This window comes from Pteropus vampyrus, unplaced genomic scaffold (assembly GCF_000151845.1).
Source record: "Pteropus vampyrus isolate Shadow unplaced genomic scaffold, Pvam_2.0 Scaffold705, whole genome shotgun sequence".
NCBI lineage: Eukaryota > Metazoa > Chordata > Mammalia > Chiroptera > Pteropodidae > Pteropus > Pteropus vampyrus.
The window spans coordinates 94,656-111,015 of NW_011889486.1; the positions used below are offsets into that span (position 1 = coordinate 94,656).

At 51.1% G+C, this 16,360-nt stretch overlaps 1 protein-coding gene across 2 annotated transcripts; it reads right to left on the reverse strand.

Annotated features, from left to right (window-relative positions):
• Positions 1 to 10,871: 10,871 nt before the first annotated feature.
• On the reverse strand, positions 10,872 to 15,631 carry FXYD2 (FXYD domain containing ion transport regulator 2). 2 transcript variants are annotated; one of them, XM_023526103.1, is made up of 6 exons: positions 15,432 to 15,577; positions 13,429 to 13,467; positions 13,159 to 13,233; positions 11,562 to 11,598; positions 11,357 to 11,387; positions 10,872 to 11,069 (listed from the first exon to the last, which is right to left on the reverse strand). In XM_023526103.1, exons 1-5 carry the CDS (start codon positions 15,454 to 15,456, stop codon positions 11,363 to 11,365), a joined length of 201 nt encoding a protein of 66 aa, XP_023381871.1. In that variant the 5' UTR covers positions 15,457 to 15,577; the 3' UTR covers positions 10,872 to 11,069; positions 11,357 to 11,362. The 2 variants fall into 2 exon arrangements, with proteins under 2 accessions (XP_023381871.1, XP_023381870.1); XM_023526102.1 differs by lacking the exon at positions 13,159 to 13,233 and having other exon boundaries at positions 15,432 to 15,631.
• Positions 15,632 to 16,360: the final 729 nt, after the last annotated feature.

Below are 16,360 nucleotides of genomic sequence, written 5' to 3' on the forward strand. Positions count from 1 at the left end.
ATCTTTTCTGACATAATTTCCAGACCCTTCATTCTGCTGGTTTCCCTTTTCACACATACTCAACTTTAACAACATCTTTCTTAGAAACAGAATGGACCCAACACTCCAGATGAGGTCTGAGCAGCCCCAAGGACAGAAACTATCACCCCTTGATAGGCATCTGACCTTCTCTTACTGTTGCCCAAGACTTTATTGGCTTTTGGGGGCTGACGTTCCACTAAAGATGGGCCTCCTTCCTGTGACTGACTGCTGAGTTGGCCTCCTCAGCTCTGTGATCCCGCGGTAGATTATTGGGGAAGGGAACGTGATTAGACACATTGTTTATTGAAGGCTGGGAGATGAAATACTGCCTGGGTCAAATGGTGCCACTTACACACTCCGGAGAAGACTGTATGACCTCTGAAGTCCTCAGCTGAGAATGCAGGAATGAGGAGCAGAGTTCCCAATTTCAGGCCACGACGGCGCTGAAAGCTTAGTATCTTTCCCAAGCATGATTTTATTTTAAACAAATCCAGCTAAAAAGGTAAAAAAATCTAATACTGCATTTCCCAAGTGTTTCATGAGAAGGAAATAAGTGATAGGCCAAAACTGATACATGGTCAAATAGATCTGGAAAACACTGGAATGACCAAAGGTAATAAGTTTCTTTCACTGCAGGACTTTCCAGAGCCTTTAAAATTCTAATGGGCACCTGGAACCTCCAAGCAGTAGATACAGTGTGAGGCATCTGGGGATCCATGTCCTACTTCTCCAAGGCTTAAACTTGGTCCTTTCACTAGCCGCTAGCCACATTCCAGTCCAAGAAAGCACATGTTGGTTTTTTTCATTCTTTCAGCAAGTTTGTGCCCAGTTCTTGTGCAAGAAGCGACCAGCATTCCCATGTTCCCAGAAACTCCACCATAGTGTACCTGCCCTGAAGGTCTTGCTCTCAGTGGGGAAAGAGACAAAGAGCAACAGAGAGAGGTCCTTCTGCTGAGTCAAAAGGTCAGAGTGGGAAGAAACCTGGCAGGCATCTACCGTAAGTACCATGTGTCACAGAGGAGGAACAGTGGCCAGGCAAAGAACGTCCCAGGTCGCAAGGCCCAAGGGTCAGCAACATGGCTTAGATTCAGGGTTCTTGGCCCCCCGTGCCTGCGCTCCATCCACTGTGGCATTCATGGCACACGTTGTGTTGTCCTCTGTCTCTGGCCCACCGGCTGGGTATGCCCTGCTCACCATTCCGTCCTCGGAAGCCAGGAAGGTGCCATGCCAAAGGCAGGCCCTCAGTAAATATCTGTCGAATGAAGCTACAGTGATGATGGGGTTAAATGACTTTTAAGGTTTCACCTAGGGCTGAGATTTCATGAGGCTTTGGAGAGAGCTGCTTAAGCTCAGAGAAAGATGTGGTCAGAAAAATCCAAGGCAGGGTGTGCCTGGGCTTATGTGACAGGCAGACCCTGCATAGGCAGAGCAAGAAGGAAAAAGACATTCCAGGTATCAAGAGAAGGGCCTTCCTGCTTGGTTTTAAGAAAGCCTGGCTCCATGGTGGGCATCTACCCATCTGAGACATCCACACGCCTGGCACGAAGCTGCTCAAAGCTGTGTCTTCTAAGACTCATCTAGCTGTTAGAACCTTGCAGCTGAACTGAATTGCCCAATTGTTTGTCTGAATCAGCCTAAGTAGCTGCCTTTTTTTTTCTTTTTTGGCAAATTATAACTGAGCCATGAACTCCCAATAATAGTGATTATAACTGAGCACTTGCTATGGGCCCAGCACTATGCTATGAACTTTAGTTGCAGAATCTCAGCCCTCAAGACCAGTATAATTATTGCCACTTTACAGATAACGAAACTGAGGCATAGAGAAATTAAATAACTCATCCAGCTCACACAGCTAGTAAGCATCAGACGATCAAGCTTTGAGCTGCACGGTCTGACTTTCAGAGTCTTCATTCTTTTTATTGTGATTGGTGGTGGTGGTGGTAGTGTTTCTGCTGTCACAGTTTTAGAAAGGTTTTCATATGGAAAATTTCAGACATATCAAAAGTAGAGAAAATAGTATAAAGGATTGCCACACACCCATTTTCCAGCCGCAACAGCTGTTGACTTGAGGCCAATCTTGTTTCATCTCCATTCTTGTACTTCTCCCACTCTGCATCACCAAGGACTTTTTTTTTTTAAAGCAAATCTCATGCATTATATAATTTCATCTGTAGATTTTTCAGTGTGCATGTCTAAAAGATAAGGCCGAATCCTCATTCTCAATCACTACACTTTTTACCGTCCTGACTGAGAAGTAACTTAGGCCAGGTACACCACCCCCCTATATACACTGGACTTCAACCACCACCTGAAAGAGCTGAGCGTATACCCCACGGGACACAGACACAATCAGCTCACTTCCTGAAGCTCTCACCTCATAGCTTGGGCAAAAGGGCTCTCTGGGCCTCCTCAGCGTGTCTTGCTTCAGCTAAAGCCCCTGCCATCAGTCTGGCTCCTCTGGAGACCAAGAACAACTGGATGTGGTGGTCTTCTGCCTGGTAGGGTTGTTGCCACAAAGATAACAGGCCTTTCTCAACCAGCCTGGACCTGGACTCCAACTCTGGCCATACCCCTAGCCCCAATTCCTATTTCAGGATGATTTAGGGTGTTCTCCTCTGCCTAGGAGAGAATTTCTCTCCACCCCATCCAGTCTAAGAGCAAGAGATATGTAGGAGGTGGAGTCAAAGCACCTGGAGGCAGAGATTCACTGTACTGCTCATGAACTGGACAGATCATGTCTCACTTTCTTCATCTATAAAATTGGAGCATAACACCTACCTGGCAATGTGGCTGTGAATGTCCAAGGAGATGGGCAAGTTCACTCTGCGTTGACGGGAGGAGGACGCAGTACCAGCCATGGCCAGCAGGTGTCGTCCAAAGACTAGCCCTGGAAACCTTGGAACACAAACTCCTCCTTAGGGAGGAGCTTGTTCATTAAGAGGATTATCTTCCATATTGGATCCAGCTGGACTTGGGGGAAGTGGAAGAAGATTCAGCCTGTGGGATTTCTCTTTAGAAAAGTCAGCAGGGTCTGGTTCTACCCAGAATTAAAAAGTAGAGCTGTGCAGCTTTCATAGATGCTTAGATAAAGACCCTACAGCGAGACAATCATCAATGTCCCCATTTTACAAGTGCAGAAATTGAGACTTCAAGAAACAAGTGACTTGCTAAAGGTTATGCAGCCACTAAATGACAGACCACCTCAAGTCTTCTGCTTCCATATTCTGGTGAGACACAGCCTCAGAGGCCAAACCTTTGAGAGGAGACCTGTGATTGGCTGTCACTGACCCAATGGAAAAGTGTAAATGGTCCAGGTGTTCCCAAAGCCCCTGGCATGTGATAGGCTGTCCTCTGAGAGCATCTCCCGTGTCCAGGGCTCAGATTCCACTCTTTAGCAAGGGGCCAAACTAGATCAATGGCTCCCAAGCCCAACTATAGAACTGTGCACGTGCACACACATGTTCATGGGGATAGGAAGACGGAGAAAGACAAACAGAGAGAGATATTCCAGGCTACAAAATCAGAAATCTGTATTCTACATTTCCCCAGTAGTTTGGATGTAAGCAGCTTAGCATGGATCTTGGGACTGGCATTTGAGAAACACTAGACTGGAAGATCTATTAATTTGATATTATTAAATATCAAATATTAATTTGATATTTTGCTGAACAAATGACTGAAAATGCATGTAATCACCCAACTCAGTGGAAACCTTGTTGATATTGCTTTATCCCTCAATTAAAACCCACTTTGTATTTTTGTAGCACTTTATGGCTTACATATCTTATTTACACACATGATCTCATTTGATCTTTTTAATCCCCATTTTAGATGAGGAAACAGGTTCAGAGACACTAGGGACTTGCCCAGTGCTGCCCAGCTGGTCAGTGGCAGAGCCAGGCTTCAAATCCAAGTCTGTTTTACACTCCCCAGACCTCAAGCAGTGCTTCCTCCACTGCGCTATTCCTGCTTCACATCGTTTTCACTGCCTGGTTTGAGAAGAGGAAAAATATCAGATCTAGAAGAGAGCGAGTCTTCCCAAACTGGCAGGGGTCGCCTTCAATCGGAGAGGCGTGACAGGAGTTTGCCCAGAGACCTCAGGATGAGGAGCAATCCTGCTTCGTTTGGTGAAGGGGCTCAGTGCGGAGCTGCAGGGTTGGTGGACAGGTCAGAATATCGGCAGCTACACTTCCTGGAGCCAGCACTTTGGGAAGCGCCTCCCCCTCACTCTGCTTGGCCTCTGGGATGTGGCTCTGCTCCCTTCGGGGCCATCCCGCTGCCTTCCTACTGCCAGTAGTTTCCACCATATCCTGCCACACCTCCTTTCCCAGATGTCTACACAGGGAATCTGGTTACCTGCCTCCCCCTAGTGCCACACGATGGGATGAGATGAGGGTGCCACTGGCTGCTGTAACTTCACAACACAGCTCAGATTCTCCACTACGGTGGCCCCACCTTTCACCCGAGCCATGCTCATGCCCTAACCCAGCTGTGTCCATGTCGTCCTCTAAAAACTACCAGAAGGGACGAACAATGTCCTCTGATCTAGGCCCTCATTCTCAGCTGAGGAGCCCAAGGTCCAGAGAAGAGCCAGCAAGGAGGCAGGGTTGAGCCAGACCATTACTCAGGTCTCCAGATGCTGTGGCCACCCTCTTGCTTCTTTCTCTCGGTCCCTTTCTGCTTCCTGGTCTGCTCTGCTCTTCCCAGTTCCAACATCACTAGTAACACACACAAACTCACATGTACACACACCACACACATATATACACACATACACTCATTCTCACATACATATACATTCTCACACACAGCACACACAAAGAGGAACACTATAATCAAGACACTTTTAATCACATACCCTCCCTGGTCTCAGCACAGTAGCCACAGACCACTCTCCGCTGGTCTCAAGGGAACTGGGGAGCTCACAGTGGAGCTGGCAGAAGGCATAGTGGGTGAGACCACTCCAAGGATGGGCCAGGCCAAATCCACTTCAGGGCTCAGATGGTGCTAAGGAACATCTGCAGCTGGGTATGTTGGTTGCACCAGCCTCTCCTTGGGACCTGGCCAGTCTGAGGGTGGACTCGGTGGGCCTCTGACTCTTGGCCCTCCTTGAACAGTGTCCTGAGAAGATTGCACTGGACAGAACTTTTGCAAACATTAAAGCATTAGGAGAAAGGGCCGGGGTGGCTGAAGGGGTTTCAGTAAATGGAGCAGCATCAAATGTTAGCACTGAAAGAGCCTTAGAGACAATAACCACAACAGCCACTGGTCATCAGGAGTTGGTCCCGAGCAAGGAACCTCCACAAGTTAGATAGAACCTGTTTCTCCATTTGGGGAAACTGAGGCTCAGGGGAGACCTGCCCACAGTCCCATTGTTCATCATGGCCCAAGGCAAGGCTCAAATCCAGGCTGGCTGGTCCCATGCCCATGACCCTAATGCCGAGGAAGACGTGCCAGCTGTTACAGGACTGGCCCCTGGGGTCGCACCTGACGTGAGCACGTACCTCATCACCCCAGCCACCTGCCCAAGCTAGCATCTCAGGGGGCAGGAGGCAGTGGGTCCAGCTGTGGGTAATCACTCATCACTCATTCATTCCTCTGGTTGGCCAGTCGTGTGCTCATTCGATAAGCACTTATTGAGCAGGTACTATGTGCCAGGGTTTGGCACTCAGGATTGGGAGGAAACCGTCAGACGCAGCCCCTACCCTTACGTAGCTGGCAAGCACTGGGGCAGACAGACAGAAAGGGATGGTCAGAATCAGGAAAATGTGGGTCAGGAAGGGTCTGAGAGTAGCCAGCAGAGTCCCAGCCGGGCTCATCTCGCTCATGTACTGGTGGCTGAGGCTGCTCCCTGATGATGTCATTAACCGTGTGGAGAGCCAGTGGTCCCTGCATGTGAGACCTGAAATGTTATTACCTCAGAACAGAGGACACTCGGCTCCCGCCCATGCAAGCTGGGTTTGGCACGACTCTGTTACTGATTGATAGGCCTTTCAGGAAACAAAGACGGAGAGAATTTAGCATGCTCCTGGCTCTGGGCCAAGCCAGCCTCATCTCCTTTGCTTTGTCGAGTGTGTCTTTTTGTCTGCCTTCATCACTTGCTGAGCGCCTCTGTTTTAACTACTGGGGGGAAGCAAATGTGTATTTGTGGGGCGTGTGTGCGTGCACACGCACACATGCACGTGTTGCACATTCACATGTATGCATGCACCCAGCTTTTCCTGAGCCCGGCTTTTTTGGGGGCAGGAGGGAACAAGGGGATCGGCTAGAACTCTCTACCTCTTTTCCTGAGCCCCTTGACTTTGAAGCCAATGCCTAGAATTTTTATCTTGTGTATGCTTTTCCCAAAGCCAAGTCCAGACAGAGACAGATTATAGCCTTCACAAGGTCACACGGCAAGCTAAGGGCAAAGCTGACACTGAGGCCAGTTTTCCACCTTCTCCCACCTGTTGTGGTGAGCTGCTGGTGACATTCTGGGGTCATGAACTGCTGCCCAGCTTGGAACTTCCCTTCTTCTACCCTTCCTCCAGCTGTGTTCACCTGGGGAATTCCTCTTGGTGACAAGGAAGCCCTTCAGAGAAGTGACAGTGAGAGTTTCTTGAAAAGGGCACCAAGTTTAGAGCCCTAGATAGAGTTCAACAGCAGCCAGGAGTGTCTGAGGGCCTCTCGGGTTGCGGGGAGGACTGTGGGAGGTCACCCAGGTCAGAGCAGGTAGCCCAACAGGGCAGAAATAACTGTCACATTTGATCGTGGGGAGCTGCCACCTGATGCAGTTTGTTCCAGAGCCTTCTGAGCATGAGGCCCATCCACACCTGGGGAAAACCCCTTACCCTGATCTCCTCTTGTCACCTCATTAACCCCTCCAGTGTCTGTCGAGCTGAAGCTCTGGGAACCAAGGTTCCTAATTCTTAATAGGATTTCTTCCCACACTCTCATTCACTCACCTGCACTCAAGGTAAAATGTCCCCAGTCTGGGAGGCTCCTTCTACCACCACAGCCTAGGAGGGGGCACTGAGGCTGAGCAGGGGTTTCTTCCAAGGCTGGGTCACTCTGCAGCCCTGGCTCTCCTAGTCCAGCCCCTGGCTCAGCACTGCCTTCTCAAGGCCCTAGAGAGAAGCTGCCATGGCGCTGGCTCTGAGGCCCAGGTCTGATCCATCTGACCAGCTATTGACTCACTGCAATGATGAGACAGGCCTGGGTGGCCACAGCATTTGCCTCTGTTCAGGCATTTCTCAGGTGGACGATAAGAATGGGTGCCTGGTGAGGAGCAGGTCACCGATGCACCAGAGGCCCTACTGAATTGCAGTTCAGAGCTCAGCTGCCTGGGGCTAGGGATCAACAGGGAGGGAATTAATTTCTCCAATGGCAGTCCCCTGTCCTGGGGAGAGGAGGGGCAGGAAGAGGACCTGGGAGGAGACGCAGACCGCCCTCTGCCCTGGGCCTCTCTTTAGCACAGCCCCCCACCTCCCACTTCCACCCACTGTCTGCCCAGGGAGCCCACTCACTTTGACAGGGGTGGGACCAGTAGAGATGCTCAGGGTGGATTTTTTGGGGTGCCTCCTCCTTGCTCAGCCACGGAGAGTTTGGGATTGTTTGGGAATCTTCCCCAAGGTCCCAAAGTTTACCAAAACTGGAGGCCCCTGACAAGAGTACCCTCCCTCTGGAAAGGAGATCGAGGCCTGCAGAAGTTAGGGTCCCTCCAGTCCAGGCCTCTTGTTCCTCTGATGGGGAAACCAAGTTCAGGGAAGAGAGGGCCCTGCCCCAGACCACTCAGCAGGGGAGTGCCAGTCAGAACTGAGAGGGGACCACCTGTCCCCCACCCCCACTCCACACTGGGCATTCTCTGCCTTCACCACTCCGTGTGTATGAGCTCCCCATCCACAGAGGTTGCCGTGACTCAGTGAGATTGGGCGGTGGACAGGGATTGAGCCGAGCTGGTGGGCTCACCAGCTAATACTCCTACCCCACCCTGGAACTTGCGCCTGCTCCTCCTGCACGTGGATGCTGTGAGGAAAGGCCAGGGCACAGCAGGCTTAGAGGAAGACCCTGTGGCCCCAGTGTTTAAAGCCAGCATGTGCCTTTGATGTTTAGAAAACACTCTCTCGAGGGAGAGGGACCTGGGGTAAGGACGCTACTAGGGCAGGTGGGGCTGTCTGTCCCTCTCCCCAGACTGAAGCAGGTCAAGTGTCCAGGTGCCCTCTGAGTCTCCACCCTATGTCTGTGCCCCATGCCTGCCATGCTTTTTGCCCTCCACCCCCGGTCATACTCACTTACAAGGCCAGTAGCTTTCCACTTTGGCTCTACATTAAATTCACCTGGGGAGGTTTAAAAAACACCAATCCCTCATCAAGATTCTGATTAAGTCAGAATCTCTGCGGCCGCAGTTAGAAGAGGTTGGGGTCAGGTGGCCAGCCTCTTTCCCTTGCTACCACACACAGACGTTCCTGCCTAACGTCTCTGCCCCTTTCAGGGTCTTGTTCATGATGTTGATTAACACAGTCTATGGGATTAGAGGCTTCATGGTTCTCCGAGCACTGGGGAAGGTGTGCAGATCTCTTATGGTCTCTGCATTCCAGGAGTCAGGGCTCAAGACTGCACAGCCAAGAATTACCCCCAGAGTAGGGCAGCGATACACCTGAGGGGTATGCAAGCAAAATGAGAAGAGCTCAGGGCTTTCCCAGGAAACCGGGGTACCTGGCATATCATTCAAGAGGCCCCTCCTTGCTGCAAAGGGTCTCAAGCCCTTGGCAAGACTGAGACGAAAACAAGTTTGAAAAAGAATCGTAGTAAGACACATGCTCACTCTGGTGGTCATAATGGGAATTGCATGCCCTCAGACTAAGGCTATTTTGGTTGCTGTTGTGAGATTAAGAGTAATTCATCCAGGCATTTCTCAGGCTTGATTGTTCTTTGTGACTCAATTTGTGTATGAATTGTGGAAAATCTCAAAGTGAAATGAAATAGCACCCAGTCCATGTGACCTTCATGGAAAGGGAAGGGAAAGTGATCAGAAGGAACCAGGAACAGGTCACAGACCTCAGAATGCAACCAGCATCTTTGGTTCTCAGCACTGGCTGCTCTCCTGGGAGCCTGTTAAGCATCAGCTTGCACAGGCTACCCCAAGATTGACATCTAATAGGTCTGGAGAGGATGCTGGGTATCTGATGGTTTAAATAGCACCCCAGATTCTCTAGGTAGATAACCTGGGACCCAATGGAGTTTCATGTTTCATGGGATGGAGGGCTTGCTGCAGGGGCAGAGAGGGGAAGTGACTCATCCAGGACCATTTCCCCTCCAGAGCTGGAATTCCCCCTCTGAGTAAGCAGGGTCAGGGCCTGTATGTAGAATATTCTAGATGTTCTCTTCTCCACTGCTCTTATTTCTCCCAGGTGGGCCACAGGCCTGGAGTCCACCCTCTTCCTTTTAGCATTGATGCTATATCCAGAAAGCTTCAGGAGTTCCCGGAAGCGCCCCCTGGCTGGACCTGCCCCACTCCTGTTCAAGTCTCCCACATCATGAACAGCCCAGGTGTGGGTCCCATCTCCTGTGGGGAAATACCGAATTCTATTTAGGGATTTGGATGGTCACATTTTATTTGTCATCAGTGAGCCCACATTCAGAGCACATTCTGAAAAGTGAGGATTGTCTATTTTGCTCTCTAAGGACTTTCTGTGCTCAAGCCTTCTGCATTCTGTGAGGGTAGGTGGTCTTCAGGGCCTTGCCCCGCCCCCTCCCCCCCCGCCCCCCACCAATGTACCTGTCATTACAGCCCATCTTCACTGACTGGCTTGGGATGAGGGAAGGAAAAAAGGCAGTAGATTAAGACAGAGAGCTCAATTTTCAATGAAATGGTGGCTTACCCTGCCTTTGTTCCCCGGACACACGCCGTTTATTTTAAACTCCGATAACTTGCTGCCGTCTTGGGTTCCTCTGTCAGTTCTCCAGCCCCACCCCCCACCTCACCCTCTCAGAGGCCTACAGACCCAGATGAGGAAACCAGACACTAGATGGTGCCATGACCACACCATCCCATCCAGCCTCCTGGAGGCCTTCATTGGGAAGGGAGAACCGAGCCCAGGGAAGAGTGCTGTGTCTCACGGTGGCCACAGGCATTGAGGAGTCAGGCATTGGTGGGAGGGCCAGCCTGACACCATCTCGGGCTGAAGTTGTCCTTGGTGGGAGCCAGCAGGAATGGACAGGGGGCTAGAGGAAATGGTAACAAGGACCCACCCTCACTGTCCACTCCTTGGCCCCTGGCCCTCGGATTAATTAAGCCAGCACCCACATACATGGATGAGAGTAGGTTTAGCTGAGGTCCACTGGCCACAGAGGTAGAAAGAGGTGGCCTGAGCTTAGCACCAGGGTCAGGAGAGAGAGCGTCTGCTGAGTCGGGAGAGAGTGTCTGCTGAGGCCTGCACCCAGACCACCCATCCTGGCATGCTGGTACACTTGGGGAGATGGCAGAGCACATAATGTGGTCGCCAACTGCTACACCTTTGGCATCCCAGGTCTGTCCACAGCAGCTCCTGGGAGGACTGCTCCGACAGCAGCATCCAGGGCCTGGGCAGATGCCCAAGCAGCACCCAACAGACCTTTGAACCTGTGACCTTTACATTCCTGGCTTCCTCTCTGCCTGGCACTTGGAAAACAGGCTGAGTCTTCTGTCCGGGGATCTTGGCAATTCAGGGGTGGGAGGAGAGGAGAGGCCTATGGATGACGATCCCGAACTTGCTTTAATAGGCATGGGCACTTGAGCCATTAATTGAAAAGCAAAAGAGATCAGGCTGTGCTGTACTCCAACTTGGAGCACTGGATCATGGTAGTTATAAGAGTTGAGGGCAGGGAGGCAGGCCAGGGAAGGAGCCATCTCTGAGGCTGGCTTTATTATTAAAGGCGGCATGGGGTGGGAAGAGGCGATGCCCACCCAAAGGTCACATGAAGCCTGGCACTTCCTTCAGCCTGAGGGCCTGGCAGTGCTGGGGACAAAGGTCTGCAGCTCAGGGAAGGCTTCTCAACCGGTCCCAGTGCAGTGGTGGTCACAGCTGACTCTGAAAAGACAAAGGCAGGATTTGGGCTGTGATGGGTGCAGAGGTGGGAATTTTGGTTTCATTCCTGATTCATCCTACCTTTCTCTGGAATATCTCTGCAGCCTCCCTTTGGCCACACGTGCCTCTCCAGGCAACCTGACCATCATTTAAAAACATAGGATGGGTGACCAACTCCTTGGCTGATGAATGGAAGACCCCAAAACTCTTCCCCACCCAATCTCAAGTTCTTCCTTACTTCTGCACAACCATCCCTGGCCACAGCTCTTGCCCGCCCCTCCCAGATGTACCTGTCATTACAGTCCATCTTCACTGACTTGCCTGGGATGGAGGAAGGAAAAAGAGATAGGTAAGAAGTCAGTAGGAGAGGTGGTAAATCTGGGGTCCCTGAAGTTGGGAACCCCTCCTCACAGGCCCCAGTGACCAAAACCCTCGGCCTGACCCTCTGTCCCCCTGTCCCCACACCCCAATCAGTTACCGTAGACAGGCACTTACCGATGCTTCTTCTTGCCCCCACAGCGGAGTCTTTTGCCTTGAAGAGAGAAAGGAGGTTAGTTTTCTTTGGCCTCTCACTTCCAAGGAGACCCTCTATGCCCTGGAGGACTCAGCTCTGTATTCTCTCCTCTCTCCCTCCTGCCAGTACCACACGGAGGTCCCAGAGTGTGGCTTGGAGGCCACGGTTGACTGCGTTTTTCTTTATATAAGGTTGAGCCATAAGCATTCAGGAGCCCAAGTCCATTCGTCAGTTGGTCAATAAACACTTACTGCAGCAGGTTCTCAGTGGACTGTGAGCACATTGAGAGCGGTGGCCAAGCCTGGGCCATCGTGATGCCCCCAGCACAGTGCTGGACACGTAGTAGCTACTCAATAAGCTCTTGGAGAAGGATGTCAGTAATTCCAGAGCCAAGATCCCTGCTCAGGCCCACCTGCCTCCAAACGTGTGTGCTCGACCACTCCACGGTGCTGCCCTCAAGGAGCTTCCAGGAGAATGGGGGGACCAGCCATGTCTGCAGACAGAACTTTCAGATGGAATGGCACTGACCATGGATGTGTTAGAATCCCAGAACACAGAAGTGTATTTGCTTCATTTCATGTTCTCTTTTCACTCATTGTATTTCTGGTTGTTTTTTTTTTTTTTCCTTCTGGTTGCACCAAGACTAGTCAACAAGCATTTATTAAGCCCCTGCTGTATGCCTGCTGCTGGGGGATATACAAGGATCCTTCTGTTCTCCAGAACACACTGTGTGTATATTGGATCCTTCCAAGTGCTTTCTTGGCTGCCATCTCTTTGGATGGTAGTCTTAACCTTATGAGGCAAGTGGAATCATCCCTATTTAACAGTTGAGCAAACCGAGGCCCAGGTCATTGGGCATCCACACTAAACTAGCAGCAGGGCCTATGACCTCTGGCTCTCAGCCATATTTGCTTTACAGCAGCCTATAGGTAGTGAGGTGCAGGGTGGACCTCTCTGGGTTCAGCTGAACTGACTCTGCTTCTGATTGGCCGTGGAATCTTGGGCAAATTGCTGCACCTCTCAGGGTGGGTCTGATTTTTCATCTGAAAAAATGGTGACAGTCATGGAGAACCCTCAGGGTTGCTGAGAGGATTAAATGGGTTGAGATGTAAGCTCAAGCCAAAAAAAAAGTGTTCAGATCTGAGGAAGTGAGGTGTCCAGTAAAGGTTAGTTTCCTCCCCTTACCTGAAACCTCCTCCCATTTACACTGGAGCTTTCCAGGGTCAGAGGCAGCCAGCTTGCCAAACCACTCCCCCCTCTCCCCCATCTTGGTAGCTCTTCCAGGATCCACAGGAGGGCACACTTGAGAAAGAGGTGACTTCCTCTGTGTGGACCAAGGACGAAGTCAGCAGACACCCCAAGACATCTCTCTCTCTATCAGGGTGTCTCTCAGTTCCCATATCCAGCATGGAGAAGGAGAGAGGAGCAGAGAGACTCACTCCTCCCTTACGGGATCTGGAGGCGGGTGAGAGGGCTCTTCCCCACGCCCGCCTGGGAAGCTACGTGTGCTCAATGGTTTTAAGAAGATATGTGCGCTCATCTAGCACCCTCTTCCAGCACGAGGCCGGCCCCACTTACTGAGGATTATGATGAGCCCCACAACGAAGGCCAGGGCAGCGAAGATCAGTCCTCCATTGCGTACAGTCTCATAGTCTGAGGAAAGAAAAGGTAAGGAGGCGGGATAGGTAATCCAGGCACTCCTCCCTGTAGCCCACGCTGACAGCAGCCCCACGGTAACTGGGGAAGATGCAGGCACATAACCCAGGGCTGGAAGAGGCTGAAAACCAATTTGGGGGGCACAGGGGAGGAGGCTCAGGAAAGGTGGGAGGAAGGAATCACCAGCCTTACCATAGGAGAATGGGTCCACATCCTCCTTGGGGCTGCCACCTGAAGAGAGAGGCAGAGACGAGGTAAGGGGAAAATCACAGATGATGGGATGTTCCAGCCACAGAAACAGTAGACTGTCCTTGTCCTAGCATCCCCCAGGGTCCAAGTGGGCAAGGGGAAGCTGATGAGGAGAGACCCCTGGAAGAGGAGGCTGGTGGGTCTGCAAATGCCACTGCCCTTGGGAGCATCTGCCCTCGGCTACTCCAGACAGAGCCAAGTTGGGACCAACTACCAATCCAAAGCAGGAAGCCATGCTGCCTGTGGGGCCTCCGGGGCCTCCAGGGGTTGGTTCTTTCCTCTCTTTGCATTACACGAAAGTAAGAAAAAAAAAACAAGAAAGACATTTGCCATTAGACTTACCAGCAGCCTCTCCCCATATGACTTATCAACTACAAGTGGCTTAGCAAATATTTGTGAGACGAATGAATGAATGAATAGAAGGAGGAAACTGAGGCCCACTTTGGAGATTTGTCCAAAGTCCTAAGAAAGTTGGAGGCAGAACTGGATCTTGAACCAGGTTTCTAGATTCTTCTCTCCTATGTTTCTATCCTCTGGGAGAAGCAGATTTATTTAAGAAACATTTATATATAGTGCTTACCACATGCCAGACTAAGGCTAACAAAGCATTAGCTTATACAACCCTCATAACAACTCTATGAGGCACTAATAGTATTCCACTATAATCCATGAGAAGATGGAGACATGGAGAGATTAAGTAACTCATCCACGGTTGTACAACCAGTAAAGGGTAGAGCTGGAATTTGAATCCAGGCAAGGGGTTGCTAGGAATCTAGGTACTTAGTCCCTTTGCTAGGTTACCCCTCAGTTGGTCAGAAGGAAGGAGGTGTTTCAAGGCCAGGTCATCTGGTGCATTTCCCACCCTGTGGCTTTTCCCACCCTGATGTGGAGCTGCTCAACTGCCAGCAGATGCCATAGCTCTGCCCTTCAGCGCTGTAAACTGGGCACATTTGCCCCTGTGCAGCTAGAGGGCAGCCTGGCCAGAGCTTTTCTGCCACGGCTGAGGCTAGGTCCTCTTTCTTGCCCTGTTTGAGACCCTTCTTGGCACTAGGGAAAGAGTGCCCAAAGTTGAAGGAATGTGCAAGTCGGCACCTCCCAGGCTGTGCTGAACTGTGCCCTGGGCAGTGGGAGGCTGCAGTGCCTGGTGAGTCCAACTGTTCCAGTAATAAGCTCCCTAGGCTAGGAGGCATCAGTGTCTGGGCCTGAAGGGCCAGAGGCCAAGGGGAGGCTGTGGGGGCCCACACAGAAGGCCTTCCGGGTTATCTCACCAGATCAGCTCATGTCTTGTTCAAGGTTACATGGAGAGTTAGTATCAGAGCTGTGACTAGACCCACCACTCTCTTCCCACACCAGGAAACTATCTCTTCCCTGACTGCCTTGTATTGAGCCATTTGATAAGCCTGCCCTCACACAAAGCTCTCATCTTTTCTAGATCTGGTTCAAAGCCCACTGCAGTCAACTTAGGCCCCTATTGGCCTCCAGGCCTGAGTCACTTGCCCTCCCCCCGCCCCATCACAGAGATTTTTCTGGGAATGTGCCATTTGCTTGAGGACTCTCACCCCAAAGCAGCCTAAGAAGGCTGACCAGAGTGGCCTGCTCCTTCCCCAGACTGACCCTGTCTGCCTGCTGCTCCGAGCTTAGATAGTCCAGAAAGATACATTGAACCAGGACAGGAGCATGCCAGGATGTCAAGATAGAAGCTCACCCCTCAATTGCAATCACAAAATGGCTCAAGGTTCTGTCATTCAAGCTATATTTATTTGGAATTAAGTCAGGATCCTCTTTTAAAAGCAAATTTTTTTAGAAGGCTGGCCCAGGATGAGGGAGGGGTGCTGGGTACTCTAGAAGACAGGATGCCAGGAGACAGAAGAATGGGGTCTAGCTCACTCCTCTAAAGTGGTCCAACCAGAGACCACCGCCTGTTCTACACTTTCACACACACTCACCGTCATCCGACGACGACCCTGCCATGTCCCTAGCAGACCGGGTTCCTCTCTGCTGCCTTCCTCCGCCACCTCTGCCTCGGGGAGAGTGCCTGGCCTTGGAGTGGCCACGGATGAGGTGGGGGCATTAAACATTAACAGCGTCAGGTAATGTTTACCCGGTCACAAGAAAAGCCCTGGTGTGGACAGAGGGGCTCCCGCTGAGGGTGAGGAGGTACATGAGCAGACAGTGGCAGGCAGGAACTAGATGGGTTTCCAAACCCTCCCCAAGGAAATTTCCAAAGAGGAGGGCCAGGACAGTCAGCTATGGTGTTCTTCCACCAGGTGGAAAAGCCACGCCTGGGACTGTGGCAATGGAAAGTGGGAGTTTTAAAATATATTCAGTGTATACTATAGCTAGGGGGGCAATGTCAGGGTCCCTCAGAGGCCCCAATCCTAACAGCTGTCCATCTCACCAACCACTGTGGAGTGCCACTTCCCACCTCACAGCCCACCCTGAGCCCACCAAACACAGTCACACCTCAGGCCTCTGCTGCCCTGGGATGCCCTCTCTTCTTATCTTCTTCATCCATGAGATGCATCTAACAGCTCACACCTCAGTCAGAAAGGCATCCCTAACGATTTTCTCTTTCTCTGCCGCTCTAGGCACTTTCTACCTATTCTACAAACGGGAAGGGCTCACTCCATTCATCATGGCTCTCTAGTTGTTTGCATGCTGGGTTCCCATGTTATACCGAAAGTTCCTTTGAGAAGGGGCCAAACCTTACCAAAGGGAGAATGCCCTGCTTTACAAAGCACTTTCCTGACTGTTATTTCCTTGCACTTTGTCTTATTTCTTCATTTTACAGATGAGGCATCCTCAGCACAGAGAGGGCAGAACTCTGGTCCAACTAAGGTCACACAGCCAGTGAAGGGTGAAGTGGAGACTGACA